The 24,186-nt window shown below is 42.8% G+C and overlaps 1 protein-coding gene across 2 annotated transcripts in view; it reads right to left on the bottom strand.

Moving 5' to 3' along the window:
* The window catches only part of LOC139570882 (protocadherin-15-like), a 276,263-nt gene that overhangs the window by 53,604 nt on the left and 198,473 nt on the right, over positions 1–24,186 (bottom strand). For both annotated transcript variants that reach the window (XM_071393180.1, XM_071393179.1), the window contains one exon: positions 5,408–5,517. In XM_071393180.1, coding sequence (XP_071249281.1) covers positions 5,408–5,517 — 110 coding nt within the window. The remainder of the gene's footprint in view (positions 1–5,407; positions 5,518–24,186) is intronic.

Below are 24,186 nucleotides of genomic sequence, written 5' to 3'. Positions count from 1 at the left end.
AAGAAGAGGGGCGGGGGTGTATGCCTTATGATTAACGAGACGTGGTGTGATCATAACAACATACAGGAACTCATGTCATTCTGTTCACCTGATCTAGAATTCCTCACAATCAAATGTCGACCGCATTATCTACCAAGGGAATTCTCTTCGATTATAATCACAGCCGTATATATTCCCCCCCAAGCAGACACATCGATGGCCCTGAACGAACTTTATCTGACTCTTTGTAAACTGGAAACCACACACCCTGAGGCTGCATTCATCGTAGCTGGGGATTTTAACAAGGCTAATCTGAAAACAAAACTCCCTAAATTCTATCAGCATATCGATTGTGCTACCAGGGCTGGTAAAACCTTGGATCATTGTTATACTAACTTCCGCGACGCATATAAGGCCCTCCCCCGCCCTCCTTTCGGAAAAGCTGACCACGACTCCATTTTGTTGCTTCCAGCCTACAAACAGAAACTAAAACAACAAGCTCCCTCGCTCAGGTCTGTTCAACGCTGGTCCGACCAATCTGATTCCACGCTTCAAGACTGCTTCGATCACGTGGATTGGGATATGTTCCGCATTGCGTCCAACAACAATATTGACGAATACGCTGATTCGGTGAGCGAGTTCATTAGAAAGTGCATTGACGATGTTGTACCCACAGCAACGATTAAAACATTCCCAAACCAGAAACCGTGGATTGATGGCAGCATTCGCGTGAAACTGAAAGCGCGAACCACTGCTTTTAACCAGGGCAAGCTGACCGGAAACATGACCGAATACAAACAGTGTAGCTATTCTCTCCGCAATGCAATCAAACAAGCTAAGTCCCAGTATAGAGACAAAGTAGAGTCGCAATTCAACAGCTCAGACACAAGAGGTATGTGGCAGGGTCTACAGTCAATCACGGATTACAAAAAGAAAACCAGCCCCGTCGCGGACCAGGATGTCTTGCTCCCAGACAGGCTAAATAACTTTTTTGCTCGCTTTGAGGACAATACAGTGCCACTGACATGGCCCGCTACCAAAATCTGCGGGCTCTCCTTCACTGCAGCCGAGGTGAGTAAAACATTTAAACGTGTTAACCCTCGCAAGGCTGCAGGCCCAGACGGCATTCCCAGCCGCGTCCTCAGAGCATGCGCAGACCAGCTGGCTGGTGTGTTTAAGGACATATACAATCAATCCTTATCCCAGTCTGCTGTTCCCACATGCTTCAAGAGGGCCACCATTGTTCCTGTTCCCAAGAAAGCTAAGGTAACTGAGCTAAACGACTACCGCCCCGTAGCACTCACTTCCGTCATCATGAAGTGCTTTGAGAGACTAGTCAAGGACCATATCACCTCCACCCTACCTGACACCCTAGACCCACTCCAATTTGCTTACCGACCCAATAGGTCCACAGACGACGCAATCGCAACCACACTGCACACTGCCCTAACCCATCTGGACAAGAGGAATACCTATGTGAGAATGCTGTTCATCGACTACAGCTCAGCATTTAACACCATAGTACCCTCCAAACTCGTCATCAAGCTCGAGACCCTGGGTCTCGACCCCGCCCTGTGCAACTGGGTCCTGGACTTCCTGACGGGCCGCCCCCAGGTGGTGAGGGTAGGTAACAACATTTCCACCCCGCTGATCCTCAACACCGGGGCCCCACAAGGGTGCGTTCTGAGCCCTCTCCTGTACTCCCTGTTCACCCACGACTGCGTGGCCATGCACGCCTCCAACTCAATCATCAAGTTTGCGGACGACACTACAGTGGTAGGCTTGATTACCAACAACGACGAGACGGCCTACAGGGAGGAGGTGAGGGCCCTCGGAGTGTGGTGTCAGGAAAATAACCTCACACTCAACGTCAACAAAACAAAGGAGATGATTGTGGACTTCAGGAAACAGCAGAGGGAGCACCATCATTTTTCCAACAATTATTTAGAGACAGATTGTTTCACTTATAATTCACTGTATCATAACTCCAGTGGGTCAGAAGTTTACATACACTAATTTGACTGTGCCTTTCAACAGCTTGGAAAATTCCAGAAAATTATGTCATGGCTTTAGAAGCTTCTGATAGGCTAATTGACAGCATTTGAGTCAATTGGAGGTGTACCTGTGGATGTATTTCAAGGCCTACCTTCAAACTTAGTGCCTCTTTTCTTGACATCATGGGAAAATCAAAAGAAATCAGCCAAGACCTCATAAGAAATTGTAGACCTCCACAAGTCTGGTTCATCCTTGGGAGCAATTTCCAAATGCCTTAAGGTACCATCTGTACAAACAATAGTACGCAAGTATAAACACCATGGGACCACGCAGGCGTCATACTGCTCAGAAAGGAGACGCGTTCTGTCTCATAGAGATGAACGTACTTTGGTGTGAAAAGTGCAAATCAACCCCAGAACAACAGCAAAGGACCATGTGAAGATGGTGGAGGAAACAGGTACAAAAGTATCTATACCCATAGTAAAACGAGTCCTATATCAACATAACCTGAAAGCCCGCTCAGCAAGGAAGAAGCCACTGCTCCATAAAAAAGTTAAACAATTTAAAGGCAATGCTACCAAATACTAAGTAGATGTCCTAACCGACTTGCCAAAACTATAGTTTGTTGACAAGAAATGTATGGAGTGGTTGAAAAACGAGTTTAAATGACTCCAACCTAAGTGTATGAAAACTTCTGACTTGTACATTCAAGAGTAAAAATTTGCTGAACAAGTCACATAATAAGTTGCATGGTTTTGATTTGATTTATTAACTAGGTCTTTCTTTGCAACACTTGACCATATGACTGGACAATAATCATTGTCTATGCCAGTAGGTTTGTCATTGTCACGACTTCCGCCAAAGTCGTGTCCTCTCCTTTTCCGGACGGCGTTCGGCGTCGCCGGTCTTCTAGCTATCATCGATTCACTTTTAATTTTCCATTTGTTTTGTCTTGTCTTCCTACACACCTGGTTCCAATCCCATTCATTACATGTTGTGTATTTAACCCTCTGTTCCCCCATGTCTTGTCCGGAATTGTTTATTGTAAGTGCATGTGCACAATTATATGGTGTGCGCGGGTTTTGTACCCATTATTGTTTGTTTCTGGATGCCGGCAGTTTTATGTATTAAACTGCTCCGTTGTAACCCAGTTTTTGCTCTCCTGCGCCTGACTTCCCTGCCGCCAGTACGCACCCCTTACAGTCATTATTGATCAATAACAATAATTTTTCCACCTCTCCCAAACTAACTTAACAAAATTCAAACTTGCAGTACTTATCTTTCATAATTATTTATTTTATACATGAGTACAATGGCTTACTGTTCATTGTTGGCATTTCCTGTATAAGTTTGCCCACTTTACCAAAGAAGAAATCATTAAAATAATTGGCAAAATCAAATGGATTTCTGATAAATAAGCCATCTTATTCACTGAAACATGGAGTTGAATTTGTCTTTCTGACGATAATTTAATTTGAAGTAAAGTTTTTTAAAAGTTGAAAGTTTTTTTTCCATCATTCTTTATATCATTGATCTAGGCTTCATAATAAAGTTTCTAATTCTTTTTGATGAGTTTAGTAACATAATTTCTCAATTTGTAGTAAATCAGCCAGTCAGATGTGCAGCCAGACTTATTAGCCACTCGTTTTGCCCATCTCTTTCAAAGACACAGTTTCTCAATTCCTCATCAATCCATGGAGCCTTAACAGGTGCATGTTTATCATTAATTGGAAAATGCAATTTAATAAATTCATCAAGGGCAGCGTCTGGATGCTCATTATTAATCACATCAGACCAACAAATATTTTTAACATCATCCATATGAGAGTCACAGCAACATATTTTGGATGATCTTTTAAACCAGTTTTAAACCAGTTTCTGGTATTTTGGCTTTCCTAGATAAGGCCACTATATTGTGATCACTGCATCCAATGGGTACAGATACAGCTTTAGAACAAAGTTCTACAATATTAGTAAACATGTGGTCAATACATGGACTCACTGTGTCCAATAATAGTGTTTAACATGATTTTTGAATGACTACCTCATCTCTATACCCCACACATACAATTAGCTGTAAGGTCCCTCAGTCGAGCAGTGAATTTCAAACACAGATTCAACCACAAAGACCAGGGACATTTTCCAATCCCTCTCAAAGAAGGGCACCTATGTGACTAATATTGATTATTTGATTAGATTTCAAGCACAGTGATTTTATTATTCTGTGACCAAAATATGTGGTCTTGTTTCAATTATATGAAATTCTGTAGTATTTTTTCATGTTGAGAGACTTAAATCCGGCTGAGAATATCACAGTGAGATGAAACCACAACTGTTGGATTTGCTAGACTGACACATGTTTACCAGGCTGGGCTCCATCACTCAGAGGATGAGCAAATTGACGATTTTTCTGGGTAGGTCAGAAAATGTGACACATCACTCTCTTTGCAAATGTGGGGTCTGAAACCTGACAGTTCAAGTCAGCTGCACTGACAGAGTGGTAACGGACAGCAGACCGATTGGGTTTTCTGGCACTATAAGGCACAGGACTCTACGAATTTCACAGAGCACTTTGTACACCAAAATGTCAGTTGGATAAGTCCAGGACCACTCAAAGCACCCCTTATAGGGGACTTAACATCTGAGAGGTAAAACAAATAATATTTTGTCTGTTTGTGTGCCAAAGGCCAACCACAAAAATTATAACCTATTGTTTAAAAAAATACTTTTTGCACCCAGCTGTTAATACTCTAGGTGCACACTCTGTTTAAGAGTTACATTTAATTAGTTCCAGATGCTCAAGGTTAAAGCACGCATTTGGCACATTCCCAAGTCAATGCATTAATCAGGAGTAGACTGTGCATCACAGCATTGCTTGCTGTTTGGGGTTTTAGGCTGGGTTTCTGTACAGCACTTTGAGATATCAGCTGATGTAAGAAGGGCTATATAAATAAATGTGATTTGATTTGACTTCACAGACATGGAAATAGAATGTGATAAAAGAAAACTTCCACTGTGGTCTCAGCCACCTGTTCTCCCTTCCCTGAGAAGCACTCTTTATGGCTGCTACTTCAGGAGAGTAGAAATCACTAGCCTTCATAATTGGCAGCCGCTCATCTCTCCCCTGTACATCCCTCCTTTGATGTTTAGACTGGAGCTAATCATTTGCACGTCTCCACTCTTGATTTCCCTGGATGCAATTGTGCTTTTCAGGCCTTCTCAGCACTCAGACATTGAAAGGCCAAGTAGGCCTAGTAAAATATAGTTATTTTTAAACACAAGTAAAGTGCATCCAATTTTTGTAGAATGTTTTGTACATTATTCAATAGATTGTATGTTATTGCAATAATTTAATAGACAGAAATGTGACGTTTTCCTATTTTGGTGAGTGTTTCTTCTATCTATGGCACTTGTGGGTAATGTCTGCACTTACCACCTTCGTTTCCGCCCATGATGGAGTAGAAGATGGTCTGGTTGATGGCGGCTGCCAGGATGCTGCCCACCGGTCTGCCTACTGGGGACAGCTCACTGACAGGAGCAAGCCTGCAGAGAAAGACAAAAACAAAGACAGAGATGGAGCGGACATGACTAAATATCCCTGGACACTTTACCACTGAAAAAAACTATTGTGAAAAGAAAATATAATAAATCTGACAGTATGCTCCTTCCCACCACATTTAGCAGACACACTGTTGAATATGGCACATACAAAACTTGCAAAAAAACAAAACCATATTCACACTTTTAAAAGTTTCTACAATAGCAATTCACATTTTATTTTAACTTGACAAGTTCCAGTGCACATTAAGTCTGTGTCTTCAAGTAAAAATGTTGACATCTTTTAAAAACACTTAAAATAGGGGTTGTGTAGGCTTACCCTGGCGTGTTGTTTTGATACCCATGTAAATCTCTCTTGGACAAGTTGACTTTTATCAATATATTTGCCTGTATTTACCCCCCCAAAATGAAATGCTAATTAGGTGCTAATGTGGCTATCATAAAGAGCTACAATGCCATGATGCTCTGGATGAGACTGCCGAATGGAGGCAAAGCTAAGAATCTCTGCAATCTTAGACCACCCTCGAAACCAAACAAGGGTGGTCTATGGTGATACTGTACATGGGGTGGGCTGAGAGTGGCTGAGGGCTGGGATTAAAGAGTTTATGTTTGGCAATGTATTATTGTTATGTGATTTCTGTATATAAAGTACCATGTATATAAAATATGCATATAAAATGTATATGGAAAATGTATGTATACAGTATGTAGCAGAAAATATATGTTTCCTCAGAAGACGAAGGGTGGTGGATGGGTTCATTAAAAACAAAAAAAGAATCTCTGGATTAACCTTTTCATATGTGAGTTCTTAATATCTCTAACGGTGTGATGTCAGAATGCACTCACTGTTGCAAAATGTGATTCCTATGCAACAGTTAACCCGCGCTGCCCTCAAACCGATTATCTACAGGCTATGTTTCAACTTGTCAAATTCTAATTATTTTCTACATTTTATTTTCTAACAACAGTTTGAATTGAGGTGTGTTCTCCCTCCTCATCCATTCACATAGAAGTAGCCCATTTCACTGCTGAGGACAATTTATGGTTTGAGGCTTTACTGAGCCGGACAAACTTCCTTTCTTTGATGAGAGCCAAAGCAATTCACCAGTGTTTCCGCAGATCAAGTATGCAGACATTTGCGCGGTCTTGCACAAACTTTTCCTCCCTGGCATATTTTCTGGCTGGTCCAAGAATTGCCTTCATTGTTGTTTTCCTTTCAAATAATAACTTTGACTTGTGTGCGTTCCTATCAAAGTAAGTGCCTTATTTTCTGTACAGTGGTTGCTCAACTAAACATAGAATAAGGCTGTAATGTGACAAAATGTGGAAAAAGTCTGAATACTTTCCAAATGCATGGATTCTAAAAGTGAATATCAGGTGCCTTAGACGTGTCTGTGTATATCTGAGGCAATAACATCTTTAGAGACAGAATATCAAGGGTCATTTCAATACAGCAGGTACAGAAATCTGTAAACATTTCCAGTGAGGCAACATACTGTAACTTCCTGTGTACTCATGCAAAGCATGGACATAACATAGTGAACATTGGGGTTCTGACATTGAGCAACTTCCAGTATCACATCAGTAAGCAAGCATGGGTGAATAAATTACAGTACCAATTCACAACTGGGCTCTTGCTGTCTAAGCCTTTCACACCCTTTTGCTATAATTAGAGACCCTCCGCTTTATGCTCACTTATGAATCAATCCGATTTAAGTGTGCTCTTTTTAGATCGTTTAACAGCGATACCTGAGACAGACTTGGCAAAGACCAACATAGACTAAATGACAAGCCATTTAAATGTTATTGGAGATAATGAGGTGCTGCTGTGTGGTAATGGCTCTGGGACTTGTTAGAATAAAAACAAATATAAGTGCCCCTGGAAAAGTAGCAAGGCAATGGTTGGGCTAGGTTAGCATATCTGTAACTAGTTAAATGCAGGGAAACTGAAATAAACTTTACCTAATTTTTACCAGCATGTCACCTGTGCAACTAGAGGAAACAAAAGGTAGGTGTAAAGATCACCTTTACACCACACAACTTTACACCACACACAGAAACACATACAAGACTCTCCCTCACCCTCCCTTAGGCAAATCTGACCATAAAACTCTATCCTCCTGATCCCTGCTTACAAGAAAAAACTAAAATAAGAAGTACCAGTGACACGCTCAATACAGAAGTGGTCAGATGAAGCGGATTCTAAGCTACAGAACTTTTCGCTAGCACAGACTGGAATATGTTCCGGGATTCATCCGATAATATTGAGCAGTTCACCCCATCAGTCACCGGCTTCAGACTACACCCAGACTACACCCGGGCCGCCCCCAGGTGGAAAGGGTAGGTAACAATGGGGTGAAATACTCAACAAATGTTTATTAGATTTCATTTTATTAATCGTTGAACATGTGTCGAAGGAAGTAAAAGAAGTTGAAGTTAAGATTAGCGAACATGAGGTTATAATGAAGGAGAATCTAGGCCCCTATTTTACAGCCATAGACGACACGATCAACCAGTCCATTGGGAAATACAGAGACTTTCTACAAGCAACAAAGATCAAGAAATATCAGCATGACACAGAGGACTACCAGCTTAACCAGGTGTACGCATGGGAAGGCCCAAGGACAGGAGAACGGAGAGGCCGACATAGGGACGCACCACTGATCGGGAGACACAGATAAGCAGCAGCGGGAGGACATGGAAACTTGGACACAGAGGCATCCACCGAGAGCGAATTCCCTACAGACAGTGACTCCAGCTACCATGGCAAACAGTCAGTTTTTTTTAGCCCGGAAGCAACACAAGGCTCCACGAAAGAAAATAAATGATGTAGGAGAGGCAAGCGGTCGAAGAGGAGACCAGGAACACAGATCTCAGTCTTATCTAAGGGCCTCTCTTTAGTACCTACATGTACAGATAAACCATTCGATACGAAAGTAGATCTGTTTAAATTCTTTCGCATAAATTATTATGGCTGGGAGCAGTATTGAGTAGCTTGGATGAATAAGGTGACCAGAGGTGCCCAGAGTAAACTGCCTGCTACTCAGTCCCAGTTGCTAATATATGCATATTATTAGTACATTTGGATAGAAAACACTCTGAAGTTTCTAAAACTGTTTGAATGATGTCTGACTCATATGGCAGGCAAAAACCTGAGGTTGGTAGTTTTTCAACTCATTCCCTATTGAAGATACAGTGGGATATTGGTCATGTTGCACTTCCTAAGGCTTCCACTAGATGTCAACAGTCTTTAGAACCGGGTTTGATGCTTCAACTGTGAAGGGGGGCCGAATGAGAGTGGATTGAGTAAGGTCTCTCCCAGAGTGCCGCGAGCTGACCATGTGAGAGTTAGCTTGAGTTCCATTGCATTTCTGAAGACAAAGGAATTCTCCGGTTGGAACATTATTGAAGATTTATGTTAAAAACATCGTAAAGATTGATTCTATACTTCGTTTGACATGTTTCTACGGACTGTAACAGAACTTTTGGACTTTTCGTCTGCTCCTAGTGAACGCGCTTCATGAGTATGGATTTGTTTACCAAACGCGCTAACAAAAGGAGCTATTTGGACATAAATGATGGACATTATCGAACAAAACAAACATTTATTGTGGAACTGGGATTCCTGGGAGTGCATTCTGATGAAGATCATCAATGGTAAGTGAATATTTATAATGCTATTTCTGACTTCTGTTGACTGCACAATATGGCGGATATCTGTTTGGCTTGATTTGTCGTCTGAGCGCCGTACTCAGATTATTGCATGGTGTGCTTTATCCGTAAAGTTTTTTTGAAATCTGACACAGCGGTTGCATTAACGTCTCTGGGATATGTGGGACGGTAGCGTCTCACCTGGCCAATATCCAGTGGAAATGCAGAGCGCCAAATTCAAATAAATTACTATAAAAATTCAACTTTCATGAAATCACACATTCAATATACCAAATTAAAGCTACACTTGTTGTGAATCCAGCCACCGTGTCAGATTTCAAAAATGCTTTACAGCGAAAGCAAATAATGCTATTATCTAACAATCACAGACCATCATATTTCAACCCTCCCGGCGCGACACAAAATGCAGAAATAAAGATATAATTCATGCCTTTCCTTTGACGAGCTTCTTCTGTTGGCACTCCAATATGTCCCATAAACATCACAAATGGTCCTTTTGTTCGATTAATTCCGTCGATATATATCCAAAATGTCCATTTATTTGGCGAGATTTTTGGATATAAATATGATCTTTACCGAACAAAACATACATGTATTGTGTAACATGAAGTCCTATGAGGTTCATCTGATGAAGAACATCAAAGGTTAGTGATTGATTTTATCTATATTTCCGCTTTTTGTGACTCCTCTCTTTGGCTGTTTTTCTGTGACTTGGCTAATTGCCTTTAGCTCAGGACCTGAACAGTGGGTTAAGTACCTTAATCACATGCAGAACAACATAGTTTTTACCTTGGCAGCTCGGGGATTTGAACTAGCAACCTTTCAGTTACTGGCCCGTCTCACTAACCTCTAGGCTACCTGCCACCCCATTCTGCACTGAATGCCAGACTGTCCCATCTCAAAGTAAGTCTCCAGTGGAAGTCTCACTTTTAAAAGTTCCTATTTTGTTAGCTCATACCCAAATCATGTTGTTGAGTCCTATACTTATATTTGTGGCCAAAGCAGACATTTGAGAAAAAACACTTAAAAAATCCCACCTCAAACTTGTATCTCAAACAGACATGGTTGCTAGAACAGGGCTCCGGGCAGCCAAGCGGAAATGGAGGAAAACTCGCCTCCCTGCGGACCTGGCATCCTTTCACTCCCTCCTCTCTACATTCTCCTCTTCTGTCTCTGCTGCTAAAGCCAATTTCTACCACTCTAAATTCCAAGCATCTGCCTCTAACCCTAGGAAGCTCTTTGCCACCTTCTCCTCCCTCCTGAATCCTCCTCCCCCTCCTCCCCCCTCCTCCCTCTCTGCTGATGACTTCGTCAACCATTTTGAAAAGAAGGTCGACGACATCCGATCCTCGTTTGCTAAGTCAAACGACACCGCTGGTTCTGCTCACACTGCCCTACCCTGTACTTTGACCTCTTTCTCCCCTCTCTCTCCAGATGAAATCTCGCGTCTTGTGACGGCCGGCCGCCCAACAACCTGCCCGCTTGACCCTATCCCCTCCTCTCTTCTCCAGACCATTTCCGGAGACCTTCTCCCTTACCTCACCTCGCTCATCAACTCATCCTTGACCGCTGGCTACGTCCCTTCCGTCTTCAAGAGAGCGAGAGTTGCACCCCTTCTGAAAAAACCTCCACTCGATCCCTCCGATGTCAACAACTACAGACCAGTATCCCTTCTTTCTTTTCTCTCCAAAACTCTTGAACGTGCCGTCCTTGGCCAGCTCTCCTGCTATCTCTCTCAGAATGACCTTCTTGATCCAAATCAGTCAGGTTTCAAGACTAGTCATTCAACTGAGACTGCTCTTCTCTGTGTCACGGAGGCGCTCCGCACTGCTAAAGCTAACTCTCTCTCCTCTGCTCTCATCCTTCTAGACCTATCGGCTGCCTTTGATACTGTGAACCATCAGATCCTCCTCTCCACCCTCTCCGAGCTGGGCATCTCCGGCGCGGCCCACGCTTGGATTGCGTCCTACCTGACAGGTCGCTCCTACCAGGTGGCGTGGCGAGAATCTGTCTCCGCACCACGTGCTCTCACCACTGGTGTCCCCCAGGGCTCTGTTCTAGGCCCTCTCCTATTCTCGCTATACACCAAGTCACTTGGCTCTGTCATATCCTCACATGGTCTCTCCTATCATTGCTATGCGGACGACACACAATTAATCTTCTCCTTTCCCCCCTCTGATAACCAGGTGGTGAATCGCATCTCTGCATGTCTGGCAGACATATCAGTGTGGATGACGGATCACCACCTCAAGCTGAACCTCGGCAAGACGGAGCTGCTCTTCCTCCCGGGGAAGGACTGCCCGTTCCATGATCTCGCCATCACGGTTGACAACTCCATTGTGTCCTCCTCCCAGAGTGCTAAGAACCTTGGCGTGATCCTGGACAACACCCTGTCGTTCTCAACTAACATCAAGGCGGTGACCCGTTCCTGTAGGTTCATGCTCTACAACATTCGCAGAGTACGACCCTGCCTCACGCAGGAAGCGGCGCAGGTCCTAATCCAGGCACTTGTCATCTCCCGTCTGGATTACTGCAACTCGCTGTTGGCTGGGCTCCCTGCCTGTGCCATTAAACCCCTACAACTCATCCAGAACGCCGCAGCCCGTCTGGTGTTCAACTTTCCCAAGTTCTCTCACGTCACCCCGCTCCTCCGCTCTCTCCACTGGCTTACAGTTGAAGCTCGCATCCGCTACAAGACCATGGTGCTTGCCTACGGAGCTGTGAGGGGAACGGCACCTCCGTACCTTCAGGCTCTGATCAGGCCCTACACCCAAACAAGGGCACTGCGTTCATCCACCTCTGGCCTGCTCGCCTCCCTACCTCTGAGGAAGTACAGTTCCCGCTCAGCCCAGTCAAAACTGTTCGCTGCTCTGGCACCCCAATGGTGGAACAAACTCCCTCACGACGCCAGGTCAGCGGAGTCAATCACCACCTTCCGGAGACACCTGAAACCCCACCTCTTTAAGGAATACCTAGGATAGGATAAAGTAATCCTTCTAACCCCCCCCCCCTTAAAAGAGTTAGATGCACTATTGTAAAGTGGTTGTTCCACTGGATATCATAAGGTGAATGCACCAATTTGTAAGTCGCTCTGGATAAGAGCGTCTGCTAAATGACTTAAATGTAATGTAAATGTAAACGTTGCTATTTCCTCATAGAGGATGATGTCATCATTCTGAGTAGGATGAACAGGCCAATCAGCAGTCTACTCGCATTAATATTTTTAATGACCGGTATACGCTCACACCAAAGCTACTTTTTAACATACTGTACTTATTACATTTTTTTTTAATTAGAAGGAAAACTATTTAACTTATATTGTAATTAATTTTAAGTCACACTTCATAGAAATCTGGAAACACTGGGCAGTTACCTAAAGTATGTTGTCCCACACAACACCACGTCACATCACAGATATTTCACTGGATAATTTAACACATATGGGGAGGCCTCTGTCAAATGTAGGGATACTTTGACTAGCTGTGCTATAGGACAGACAGGGCTTTTTGTCCTAACCTGCCTGCGGTGCCTTGTAGACAGACAGGTGCCGTCCTCTGTGGCTGATGACATAATTATCTACCATGCACGCATTTACACACGGATAATATTGAAAGATATTATAGTTGGCTAGCGCCAGAGTCTAAATGCTAAGTACAGAAACATACAAAGGTTTTTCTAAAGGTTTGTCTGTGGTAACATTGAACTTCTGAGGACAGCGTGATATGAGCGACCTCTGCTACTTAGCACCTGTATATGACTGACATGATGCCTGTCTGCTTTGCAGGGAGAGGTAAATGTCAGACCTAACTATGCTGAGTTCAAGGCTGAGGCCAGCCTTTCAAGTCTCCAGGTACAAATAAAGTCATACATTATCTATGGACATGGATTATCCTTTACTGTGAATGTGTGTGTAGCCTACTATGTGTGTTTTTGTTTGCAGTGGTGTAAAGTACTACTTAAGTAGATTTTTGGGGTATCTGTACTTTTCTTTACTATTTATATTTTTGAGAACTTTTACTTTTCCTTCACTACATTCCTAAAGACAATATTGTAATTTTTACTACATACATTTTCCCTGAAAACCAAAAGTACTCGTTACATTTTGAATGCTTAGCAGAAGAGGAAAATAGTCAAATTTTCGAACTTATCAAGAGAACACGTGGTCATCCCTACTGCCTCTGGCCTGGCTGACTAATTAAACACAAATGCATCTTTTGTAAATAATCTCTGAGTGTTGGAGTGTGAACCTGGCTATTCGTAAATTTTAAAAACAAGAAAATGGTGCCGTCTGCTTTGCTTAATAAAAGGAATTAAGTGATTTATACTGTTAGGTTCTAATTCTCAGAGTAAAACACGCAACGGACACTATGACAGCTTAACCAAGTTTAATTCTTCCCAGAGGATCAATACAGCTGCATTAGACAAAAATGTTTTCACACAAGCATATATACTCCAATTTAGATGCACTCCTCCTTCTCTCCAACCCTTACATCTTTTACGGTTCGACAGGAAGACAAAGTGATGAGGTAATAAACTGTTCCTTCTCCCTTGAGGTGATCCGACTTGACCTCAACCCCCTTGATGCCTAATCCAAAGCTCTCCACCCATATCACCTATAGCAATCCTGTGACTGCCTTCCCCTCTACTCAATACATTCCAAAGCCATCTGGCTCCTACAGATAACCATTAACTTCTGATGTAAAACCAGTTTCTATCACTCCTCATATAATATAGTATTACTCCTGATGAATCATGTCTCTAGTATAACAATGTTCCAAGATTTAACCATAAACTAACAATACGTTTACGTTTACTTTTGATACTTAAGTATATTTTAGCAATTACATTTAATTTTGGTACTTAAGTATATTTAAAACCAAATACTTTTAGACTTTTACTCAAGCAGTATTTTACTGGCAGACTTTCACTTTTACTTGAGTAACTTTCTATTAAGGTATCTATACTTTTACTCAAGTATGACAATTGAGTACTTTTTCCACAACTGTGCGTGTGTGTGTGTGTGTGTGTGTGTGTGTGTGTGTGTGTGTGTGTGTGTGTGTGTGTGTGTGTGTGTGTGTGTAGCCTGCTGTGTATGTGTGTGTGCTTGTGCATGTGTAGCCTTCTGTGTATACCCACACATGTGTACTGCATATGTCTGTTTTAGAAAGAAAATTAGTGTTTGGAGGCTGGAGTGTAAGACAGAGATTGAGTAAGGACAGAGATTGAGTAAGCTTTTATGTGTGTGGGTGAGCACATTACAGTATGCATATCAAATCCAGAGACATCAGTCTTATGCAGGGATCAAACTAATTATCTGTATGTTCTTGAACTGATATGCAATACTGATGCAGATCATCTCTCTAAGCAGTGTAAACAAATCAACTGAACATTTTTCTTTGGTAATTCCTTTTAAATTTTGAGCAACAGTTATTAAGGCCTTACAAAAGATAACATTTCTATTCACAGGTAATTTATAACTCTTAAATGAGTTGCTAAATGTCTAGACGAGCTAAAGTATGATAGTGGTACAGGCCCCTAGACAGTCCTTTATTTCAGGCAAAGGCCATTAGCAGCACCATGGAAAGTACTGAATCACTTATCACATTGTGGCAACGGAACCACAGAAAATATACAACAGCTACAGTATGGTCTATAAACATAACAGGACCAAGACTTTCTGTGTTACTGGATTGAGATATTGCCGAAATGATCTCTTAAGCCTTGTTCAAGTGTAGGAAGACAGATTATTGAGCAGGAATACTGTACTATCAAGGAAACACTTTCTCAAGGGTATTAATACAAAATCAGCTGTACTTTATCTCTAAATTTCACAATAGCAAAGCCTGTTTGTATAGTCACATTTGAACAGTGAGTTGCTGCTGCATTTGTGAAGTAGCAAACAAATGTTTCCATCCTAACTGTTGATACAGTGCTGCTAATTCTCTCATTACCAGTGCAGCTGGCAGAGTTGGTTGATTGACAATGTGTTTTCCTGTAGTAATACTGGATACAGACATCACTAGCTGTCTTGGTTTGCTATGCTAACAGCGTTTCTAAGAAGCTGGCTCAATAATATGCTGTGGTGGGGTGCTGTTCAGTGGCCCGCTGGGCTGCATGTTAATATCACAGGAGATAGTCAGTGTCATCAACTGAAGAGAAAGATAGGTCTGCAATCTTAAAAGTCCCTCTTAGAACAGCCGCATCAAAGAAGGAACAACGGATCTCTTAACCCTATCCCTAACCCTTGATAGAACAAATAGAACAAAAGAACAAACCACCCATGGTCTTGCTCATGTGAGGTTGCTGATAACAGACAATGCCCATTCTAGAATGCCCATCTAGTGACAATTATCTTAAAACTGAGCAAAGGACTGAACTAACTAAAAAACAAATCATAGGCTATGGGCATGGGTTGGTCTCAAAGAGCTTATGTATTTGGCTGAAGTTTGGAATGGGGCTATTATAAGCACGTAGACATAGACAACATTATCCTCTTGCTTAGAACAAGTGTGTTCCAATGAACGTTTTTGTAATTTGCTCAAAGTACATCGTGTCTGGAATATACTGTCAAAACAAAATTACCATATTAATAAGTTGCTTCGAGCACTGTGCGTGGAAACAAACGTGTGTAATTAAGCAAGGTTTCACAATGGTTTCAGCTTGATGTAAGGGTAATACATGATTAATGCATTTTTAATAAGCTATAACACTGCAACTGCATCCGCTTAGGCGAGAGAGAAAAGGGAAGTAGAAAGGTATAAAGGAGAAAATGAGTCAGGCATGAGAGAGAGAAAAGGAAGAGCCAAGAAGGTGGAGGAAACAAGATGAAAGAGTGAACTGAGAGAAACACACCTGAGAGAGAGAAAGAGAGAACAGCTAATAGAGAAGCTGTGATCATCAAAATGACAAAGTGAGGAATGGCAAGACTTGGTGTTCTGTGATTTAAAGGATACATTCCCAGCTCACAGCTCTCAACCCTCAGCTCTCAGCTCAGGGTAAATGCTGGGGGAAGATCAGCATAAGCATCTTTCCCTTAGGCCTGCTGCTTAAGGTCTGCTACAATGGGCCAGTAAAGTAAAGTAGCCTCCCTCTGTATTGTACAGTATGGATTCACAGGATTGCCAGGGCTTAGAAAAAAGCTTACCCCTCCTCTCCTGCAGTCAGACAAAATAAATACTCATTGCAGTCCCTGGTGCCCAGTGCTAAAGACTTCCCACAGTGATGTGTTTGTGAGTTCCATCAAAAAAAAAAAAAGCCATTCATTGTGATAAGTGAACGTTTCGAACAGGTTGAAAATTGTTCTTGAAATAGGCCCTAGTATATATTAGCCTATTAGTTGGTTTACTTGTATCTAAATGGTATATACAGCGCATTCAGAAAGTATTCAGACCCCTTCACTGAAATACACAATTTACATAAATATTCAGACACTTTGCTATGAGACTGGGAAATGAGCTCAGGTCTACTGTACTGCCTTAGCTTGTGTCATTGAAATTCTGAAAACCTTTTTTTTTTTGTAATACTGCATCTAGCGTCAATTACCCGAAGCCTTACATCACCATGCTTCACCATAGGGATAGTATTGGCCAGGTGATGAGCGGTGCATGGTTTCCTCCAGACGTGACGCTCCGCATTCTGGCCAAAGTTTTCAATCTTGGTTTCATCAGACCAGAGAATCTTGTTTCCGGCGCCGAAAAGAGATGGCCACCTCGCTTCGCGTTCCTTGGAAAATATGCAGTATTTTGTTTTTTTATGTGTTATTTCTTACATCGGTACCCCAGGTAATCTTAGGTTTCATTACATACAGTCGGGAGGAACTACTGAATATACGATTAACGTCAACTCATCATCGTTCCTACCAGGAATATGACTTTCCCGAAACGGATCCAGTGTTTTGCCTTCCACCCAATACAATGGATCTGATCCCAGCCGGCGACCCTGTGCGACGCCGAAAAAGGGGCAAACGAGGCGGTCTCGTGGTCAGGCTTCGGAGACGGGCACATCGCGCTCCACTCCCTAGCATACTACTCGCCAATGTCCAGTCTCTTGACAATAAGGTTGATGAAATCCGAGCACGGGGAGCATTCCAGAGAGACATCAGGGATTGCAACGTGCTCTGCTTCACGGAAACATGGCTAACTCAAGGGACGCTAACGGAGTCGGTGCAGCCAGCTGGTTTCTTCATGCATCGCGCCGACAGAAACAAACATCTTTCCGGTAAGAAGAGGGGCGGGGGGGTATGCCTTATGATTAACGAGAAGTGGTGTGATCATCATAACAACACACAGGAACTCAAGTCATTCTGTTCACCTGATCTAGAACTCCTCACAATCAAATGTCGACCGCATTATCTACCAAGGGAATTCTCTTCAATCATAATCACAGCCGTATATATTCCCCCCCAAGCAGACACATCGATGGCCCTGAACGAACTTTATCTGACTCTTTGTAAACTGGAAACCACACACCCTGAGGCTGCATTCATCGTAGCTGGGGATTTTAACAAGGCTAATCTAAAAAACAAAACTCCCTAAATTCTATCAGCATATCGATTGTGCTACCAGGGCTGGAAAAACCCTAGATCATTGTTATACTAATTTCCGCGACGCATATAAGGCCCTCCCCCGCCCCCCTTTCGGAAAAGCTGACCACGACTCCATTTTGTTGATTCCAGCCTACAAACAGAAACTCAAACAACAAGCTCCCGCGCTCAGGTCTGTTCAACGCTGGTCCGACCAATCTGAATCCACGCTTCAAGACTGCTTCGATCACGCGGATTGGAATATGTTCCGCATCGCGTCCAACAACAATATTGACGAATATGCTGATTCGGTGAGCGAGTTCATTAGGAAGTGCATTGACGATGTCGTACCCACAGCAACGATTAAAACATTCCCAAACCAGAAACCGTGGATTGACGGCAGCATTCGCGTGAAACTGAAAGCGCGAACCACTGCTTTTAACCAGGGCAAGGTGACCGGAAGCATGACCGAATACAAACAGTGTAGCTATTCTCTCCGCAAGGCAATCAAACAGGCTAAGTCCCAGTACAGAGACAAAATCGAGTCGCAATTCAACAGCTCAGACACAAGAGGTATGTGGCAGGGTCTACAGTCAATCACGGATTACAAAAAGAAAACCAGCCCCGTCGCGGACCAGGATGTCTTGCTCCCAGACAGGCTAAACAACTTTTTTGCCCGCTTTGAGGACAATACAGTGCCACTGACACGGCCCCCTACCAAAACCTGCGGGCTCTCCTTCACTGCAGCCGAGGTGAGTAAAACATTTAAACGTGTTAACCCTCGCAAGGCTGCAGGCCCAGACGGCATTCCCAGCCGCGTCCTCAGAGCATGCGCAGACCAGCTGGCTGGTGTGTTTACGGACATATTCAATCAATCCTTATCCCAGTCTGCTGTTCCCACATGCTTCAAGAGGGCCACCATTGTTCCTGTTCCCAAGAAAGCTAAGGTAACTGAGCTAAACGACTACCGCCCCGTAGCACTCACTTCCGTCATCATGAAGTGCTTTGAGAGACTAGTCAAGGACCATATCACCTCCACCCTACCTGACACCCTAGACCCACTCCAATTTGCTTACCGACCCAATAGGTCCACAGACGACGCAATCGCAACCACACTGCACACTGCCCTAACCCATCTGGACAAGAGGAATACCCATGTGAGAATGCTGTTCATCGATTACAGCTCAGCATTTAACACCATAGTACCCTCCAAACTCGTCATCAAGCTCGAGACCCTGGGTCTCGACCCCGCCCTGTGCAACTGGGTCCTGGACTTCCTGACGGGCCGCCCCCAGGTGGTGAGGGTAGGTAACAACATCTCCACCCCGCTGATCCTCAACACTGGGGCCCCACAAGGGTGCGTTCTGAGCCCTCTCCTGTACTCCCTGTTCACCCACGACTGCGTGGCCATGCACGCCTCCAACTCAATCATCAAGTTTGCGGATGACACTACAGTGGTAGGCTTGATTACCAACAACGACGAGACGGCCTACAGGGAGGAGGTGAGGGCCCTCGGAGTGTGGTGTCAGGAAAATAACCTCACACTCAACGTCAACAAAACAAAGGAGATGATTGTGGACTTCAGGAAACAGCAGAGGGAGCACCCCCCTATCCACATCGACGGGTCAGTAGTGGAGAAGGTGGAAAGTTTTAAGTTCCTCGGTGTACACATCACGGACAAACTGAATTGGTCCACCCACACAGACAGCGTTGTGAAGAAGGCGCAGCAGCGCCTCTTCAACCTCAGGAGGCTGAAGAAATTCGGCTTGTCACCAAAAGCACTCACAAACTTCTACAGATGCACAATCGAGAGCATCCTGTCGGGCTGTATCACCGCCTGGTACGGCAACTGCTCCGCCCACAACCGTAAGGCTCTCCAGAGGGTAGTGAGGTCTGCAGAACGCATCACCGGGGGCAAACTACCTGCCCTCCAGGACACCTACACCACCCGATGTCACAGGAAGGCCATAAAGATCATCAAGGACAACAACCACCCAAGCCACTGCCTGTTCACCCCGCTATCATCCAGAAGGCGAGGTCAGTACAGGTGCATCAAAGCAGGGACCGAGAGACTGAAAAACAGCTTCTATCTCAAGGCCATCAGACTGTTAAACAGCCACCACTAACATTTAGCGGCCGCTGCCAACATACTGACTCAACTCCAGCCACTTTAAAAATGGGAATTGATGGAAATTATGTAAAAATGTACCACTAGCCACTTTAAACAATGCCACTTAATATAATGTTTACATACCCTACATTACCCATCTCATATGTATATACTGTACTCTATATCATCTACTGCATCTTGCCATCTTTATGTAATACATGTACCACTAGCCACTTTAAACTATGCCACTTTATGTTTACATACCCTACAGTACTCATCTCATATGTATATACCGTACTCTATACCATCTACTGCATCTGCCATGCCGTTCTGTACCACCACTCATTCATATATCTTTATGTACATATTCTTTATCCCTTTACACTTGTGTGTGTGTGTAAGGTAGTAGTTGTGGAATTGTTAGGTTAGATTACTTGTTGGTTATTACTGCATTGTCGGAACTAGAAGCACAAGCATTTCGCTACACTCGCATTAACATCTGCTAACCATGTGTATGTGACTAATAAAATTTGATTTGATTTGATTTGATTTGATTTGAATTCCTTCGACCTCATGGCTTGGTGTTTGCTCTGACATGGACTGTCAACTGTGGAACCTTATATTGACAGGTGTGTGCCTTTCCAAATCATGTCCTATCAATTTAATTTACCACAGGTGGACTTCAATCAAGTTGTAGAAACATCTCAAGGACAATCAATAGAAACAGGATGCACCTGAGCTCAATATCGAGTCTCATAGCCAAGGATCTGAATGCTTATGTAAATAACGTATTTCTGTTTTTTGTTTGTAATACATTTGCAAACATAAAAAAAAAAATGTTTTCGCTATGCCGTTATGGTGTATTGTGTGTAGATTGATGAGGATGATTTTTTATTTAATCCATTTTAGAATTAGGCTGTAACATAACGAAATGTGGAAAAGGGGAAGGGGTCTGAACACTTTCTGAATGCAGTGTATACCCCTCAATATACAGTCTGCATGCGAGGAAAAGAGAGCTTCAAAATATGATATTTTACAAACTGCTCTGAGCAACCCTTGTCTTCACACATTTTGGAACATCTTCTCACATTGTGCACAATATCCCAGCTGAGACACAAGCATCAGCAAACATAATTACACAATAATAACTGCTTTAAATAATAAATAGTCAACTCAGGGCCCCAAAAAATTTAATTGAAGCTGGCAGATAAATTATTCATCTTAACTGAGGATGGGTATAAATGGTTTAAAATATTTACCAAGGCCTGGTGAGGGAGAATGTGACCTGAGGGGTATACTACGATGCAAGCTAGATCTACTCAGGGTTTTCTAAAGCTAGCCAGCTTCAGTTAGCTTCACATTCCAGCTCAGGCTTCATCCGTAATAGACGGTGGATATTGCTTGTCTGTCTGCTGCTAACTCTAACAGGCTTGTAACTGAGCATGCATTTCGCACGTGGCTAACTGTTCATTGAGACAATGCTGAAACATCAATCAATGGGCGAGTCAGTGTCACATTTACATGTTTATGTAAATGGTGTGAAATAGGCTCATAGAAGTGGCGTATTTATTTTATTACTTATCGTTAATGCCCTCTTTGGTGTGCTTTGTTATTCAGTTTATTAAATGTGTAATGTGATAGGTATTTTAACATTGTCATTTTTTTGCAAACAAAAAAATACATTTGATTTATCAGATATTTAATCTGTCTTCTTCCTCAAATTGCGGGGATGATGACAATATTTGCGAGGGAGGGAATCTGATTTCATTAGTACTCAACTCGCGGCTGGGACAACTCAGTTAGCCCCGAGTTAGCATGCCCTGGAGCCGGTTATCGCGAGTTGAATTCAGAGTTGACCAATGTTACCTCGCTAACTCTTCAAACCTGATTCGTAGTGTTATGGTGTTTTTGTGTTTCTGCTCAACAAACCTATCCATCAGCTTTGCACTCATAGATACCAGTTATTGGAGTAAATAACCTACTGTAAGGTGTATATGGTCATATTCAAGTGTGTGCAGTGCCAGCCCTGGCCATAAGCGACATAAGCGGTCACAGTTATATGTCTGTCATATTGAGGTATCTAGCTATAAGTTAAACCTGATCAATCAAAGTGTCCCTCTGCCAAAAAGTGTCCCCCACTGCATCACAATGGGATTCGATGAGCTCTAGCTTCTATTGCTAGGGCTGTTGCTTGCAAAATTCTGACCGGATTACGTAAGGAAACAAAGTGTCTGTTGCTATGCTGGTTGCTTGGCTCTATTTTACCTCGTAAAAAGGAAGGAGGACACGGGCAGGTCTAGCTCTATATCACCTCATAAGTGCTCACTCAGTCCGCACAAAATTATTACCTCAGAATTGCTCTCCAAGGACAACCTGCTGACTACCTGCTGCTTCAGAGGACTGAAAAGACTGGAAAGAGAACACACTTTCTTTACCATATATTTGTCTTTATATAAGAAAATATTGTTAAATAGGAAGAAATTATTTAAGCTCTTTTTGGACTGACATTGCTAGCTACTGTACTTATTTACCTCAGCCTGCCTATTCAGCTAGCCAGCTACAGTAGCTGGCTAGCCAGACAGTTTTATTTAGCTAACTTTAGCTAGCTATTGTAACTGTTATTGTAGCTTTGTGTTTGTATGTAGCTTGCACTTCAATGGTATCCCTCAAGGAGATTTTATTTTATCTTTCCAACCAGGCGAAGTACTATGAAGGAACCACTGATCTTGACAAGAGGCGCAACATTCAGAGACATTCAGGGTAACATTAAGCAGTTATCTTCTATTAGATAACTGGATGGATTTAGCTATGTACAACCATTTTTAATCTAGCTAACGTATGCTAACCCCATTCCGTACAGATGTGTGCAACCGCGACATTCAAACGAGGCTGCAAAGAAAACTAATGGGACTGTAGCAACTGTGTTGACATCAAAATCTGGGGTGTGAACTACGTTTCTATTCAAGAGTTGATTGACATGGTAATGGTTTTATAGTATTGGAAAAAAGTTGAAAAAACTGACCCCTCCGACGCTGTACGTTACATCGTGACGTGTCATGGAGTAACGTACAGCACGCATAAAGCAACTAATTCTGAGTTACAGCCTCTCTCCACCAGGTGTAGCACTTCTCTTACCGTTTAAAAACAAGAAAGGGACAGGGACAGGGTAAGGGGGGAAACCTAGTAATTTTTTGTGTCATCACTGCAAGCTATCATGACTTTCAAAAGCCGCTGTTTACTTCTGAAGATCACTTTAGCACCGCCCTAAAAACCCGATTCAAATTCGAAACAAACCTTCAAATAGGTATGTAATGACACATTATATAAACTATTATAGTGTTTTATTTACATTTTCGAGGCGATAAGGTGATAAGTTGGACAGATCAAGTGAAAAAAAATGTTTCCCCACACGACATCTCTCCTTCTCACTATCACGCAATAGGTTTAGCTTCCCACCCGCCATTTTTAAAAAGACCCGACAAAGCTCATTGCCTTCTTGAATCATGCAGAGATGGGCATCATGAAGGGATCGTCATTGATTTTGTTGGAAAGGGGAGAAATGTTGCTTTACAATGGTATTGATATTACAATTGATCTGGAAGTATTACGTTTTTTGGGCGCTAAAATAAGATTAATTGTACGGACCAGCGCGATGTACAAAAGTGAGTTAGTTTACGTTAGTTGGTCATCTACATGTTGCTAGCTATACATATAGTTCAGTGGAGGCTGCTGATGAGAGGATGGCTCATAATAATGTCAGGAATGGAGTAAATGGAATGGTATCAAGCAAGTGGTTTCCATGTGGTTGATACCATTCCATTGACTCCATTTCAGCCAATATTATGTGCTGTCCTCCCCTCAGTAGCCTCCACTGATTGTCTAGCTGCACTGATTGTCTAGCTGCAACCCCAGTAGTTTGGTTTCTGCCACTTCCTCAATTTGTACTTCCCCATACTAAATTGTATCCCATCCTGTGCTGGCATTTTCCTGGTGGAACAGACCAACATAACTTTGGTTTTCTTGGTGTTTAAATTAAGTTGGTTCCGGCAAACCCACTCCCTGATATTTTCCAAATCTACTTGTAGAGCTTGCTGTACCTGTTGAACCGATTGTCTTGCTGTATAAATTGTATTATCATCTGCAAATATAGTAGCTTGAGTTTCAGATAAGGCATAAGGAAGGTCATTGGTACATATTAAGTAAAGAAGTGTCCCAAGGCAGCTGCCCTACGGTTTTCCACAGATTAAAGCATGAGGGGGAGAAAATTAATCACTGAAATACTGTAGGTGGACTGTTTCATGTCAGTTAGATATGACAGTACCCAATTCAGGTTTACGTACAGTACACTTAG

The sequence above is a fragment of the Salvelinus alpinus genome, chromosome 3 (assembly GCF_045679555.1).
Source record: "Salvelinus alpinus chromosome 3, SLU_Salpinus.1, whole genome shotgun sequence".
NCBI classification, from domain to species: domain Eukaryota; kingdom Metazoa; phylum Chordata; class Actinopteri; order Salmoniformes; family Salmonidae; genus Salvelinus; species Salvelinus alpinus.
This window is presented reverse-complemented; position numbering and strand designations above follow the sequence as displayed.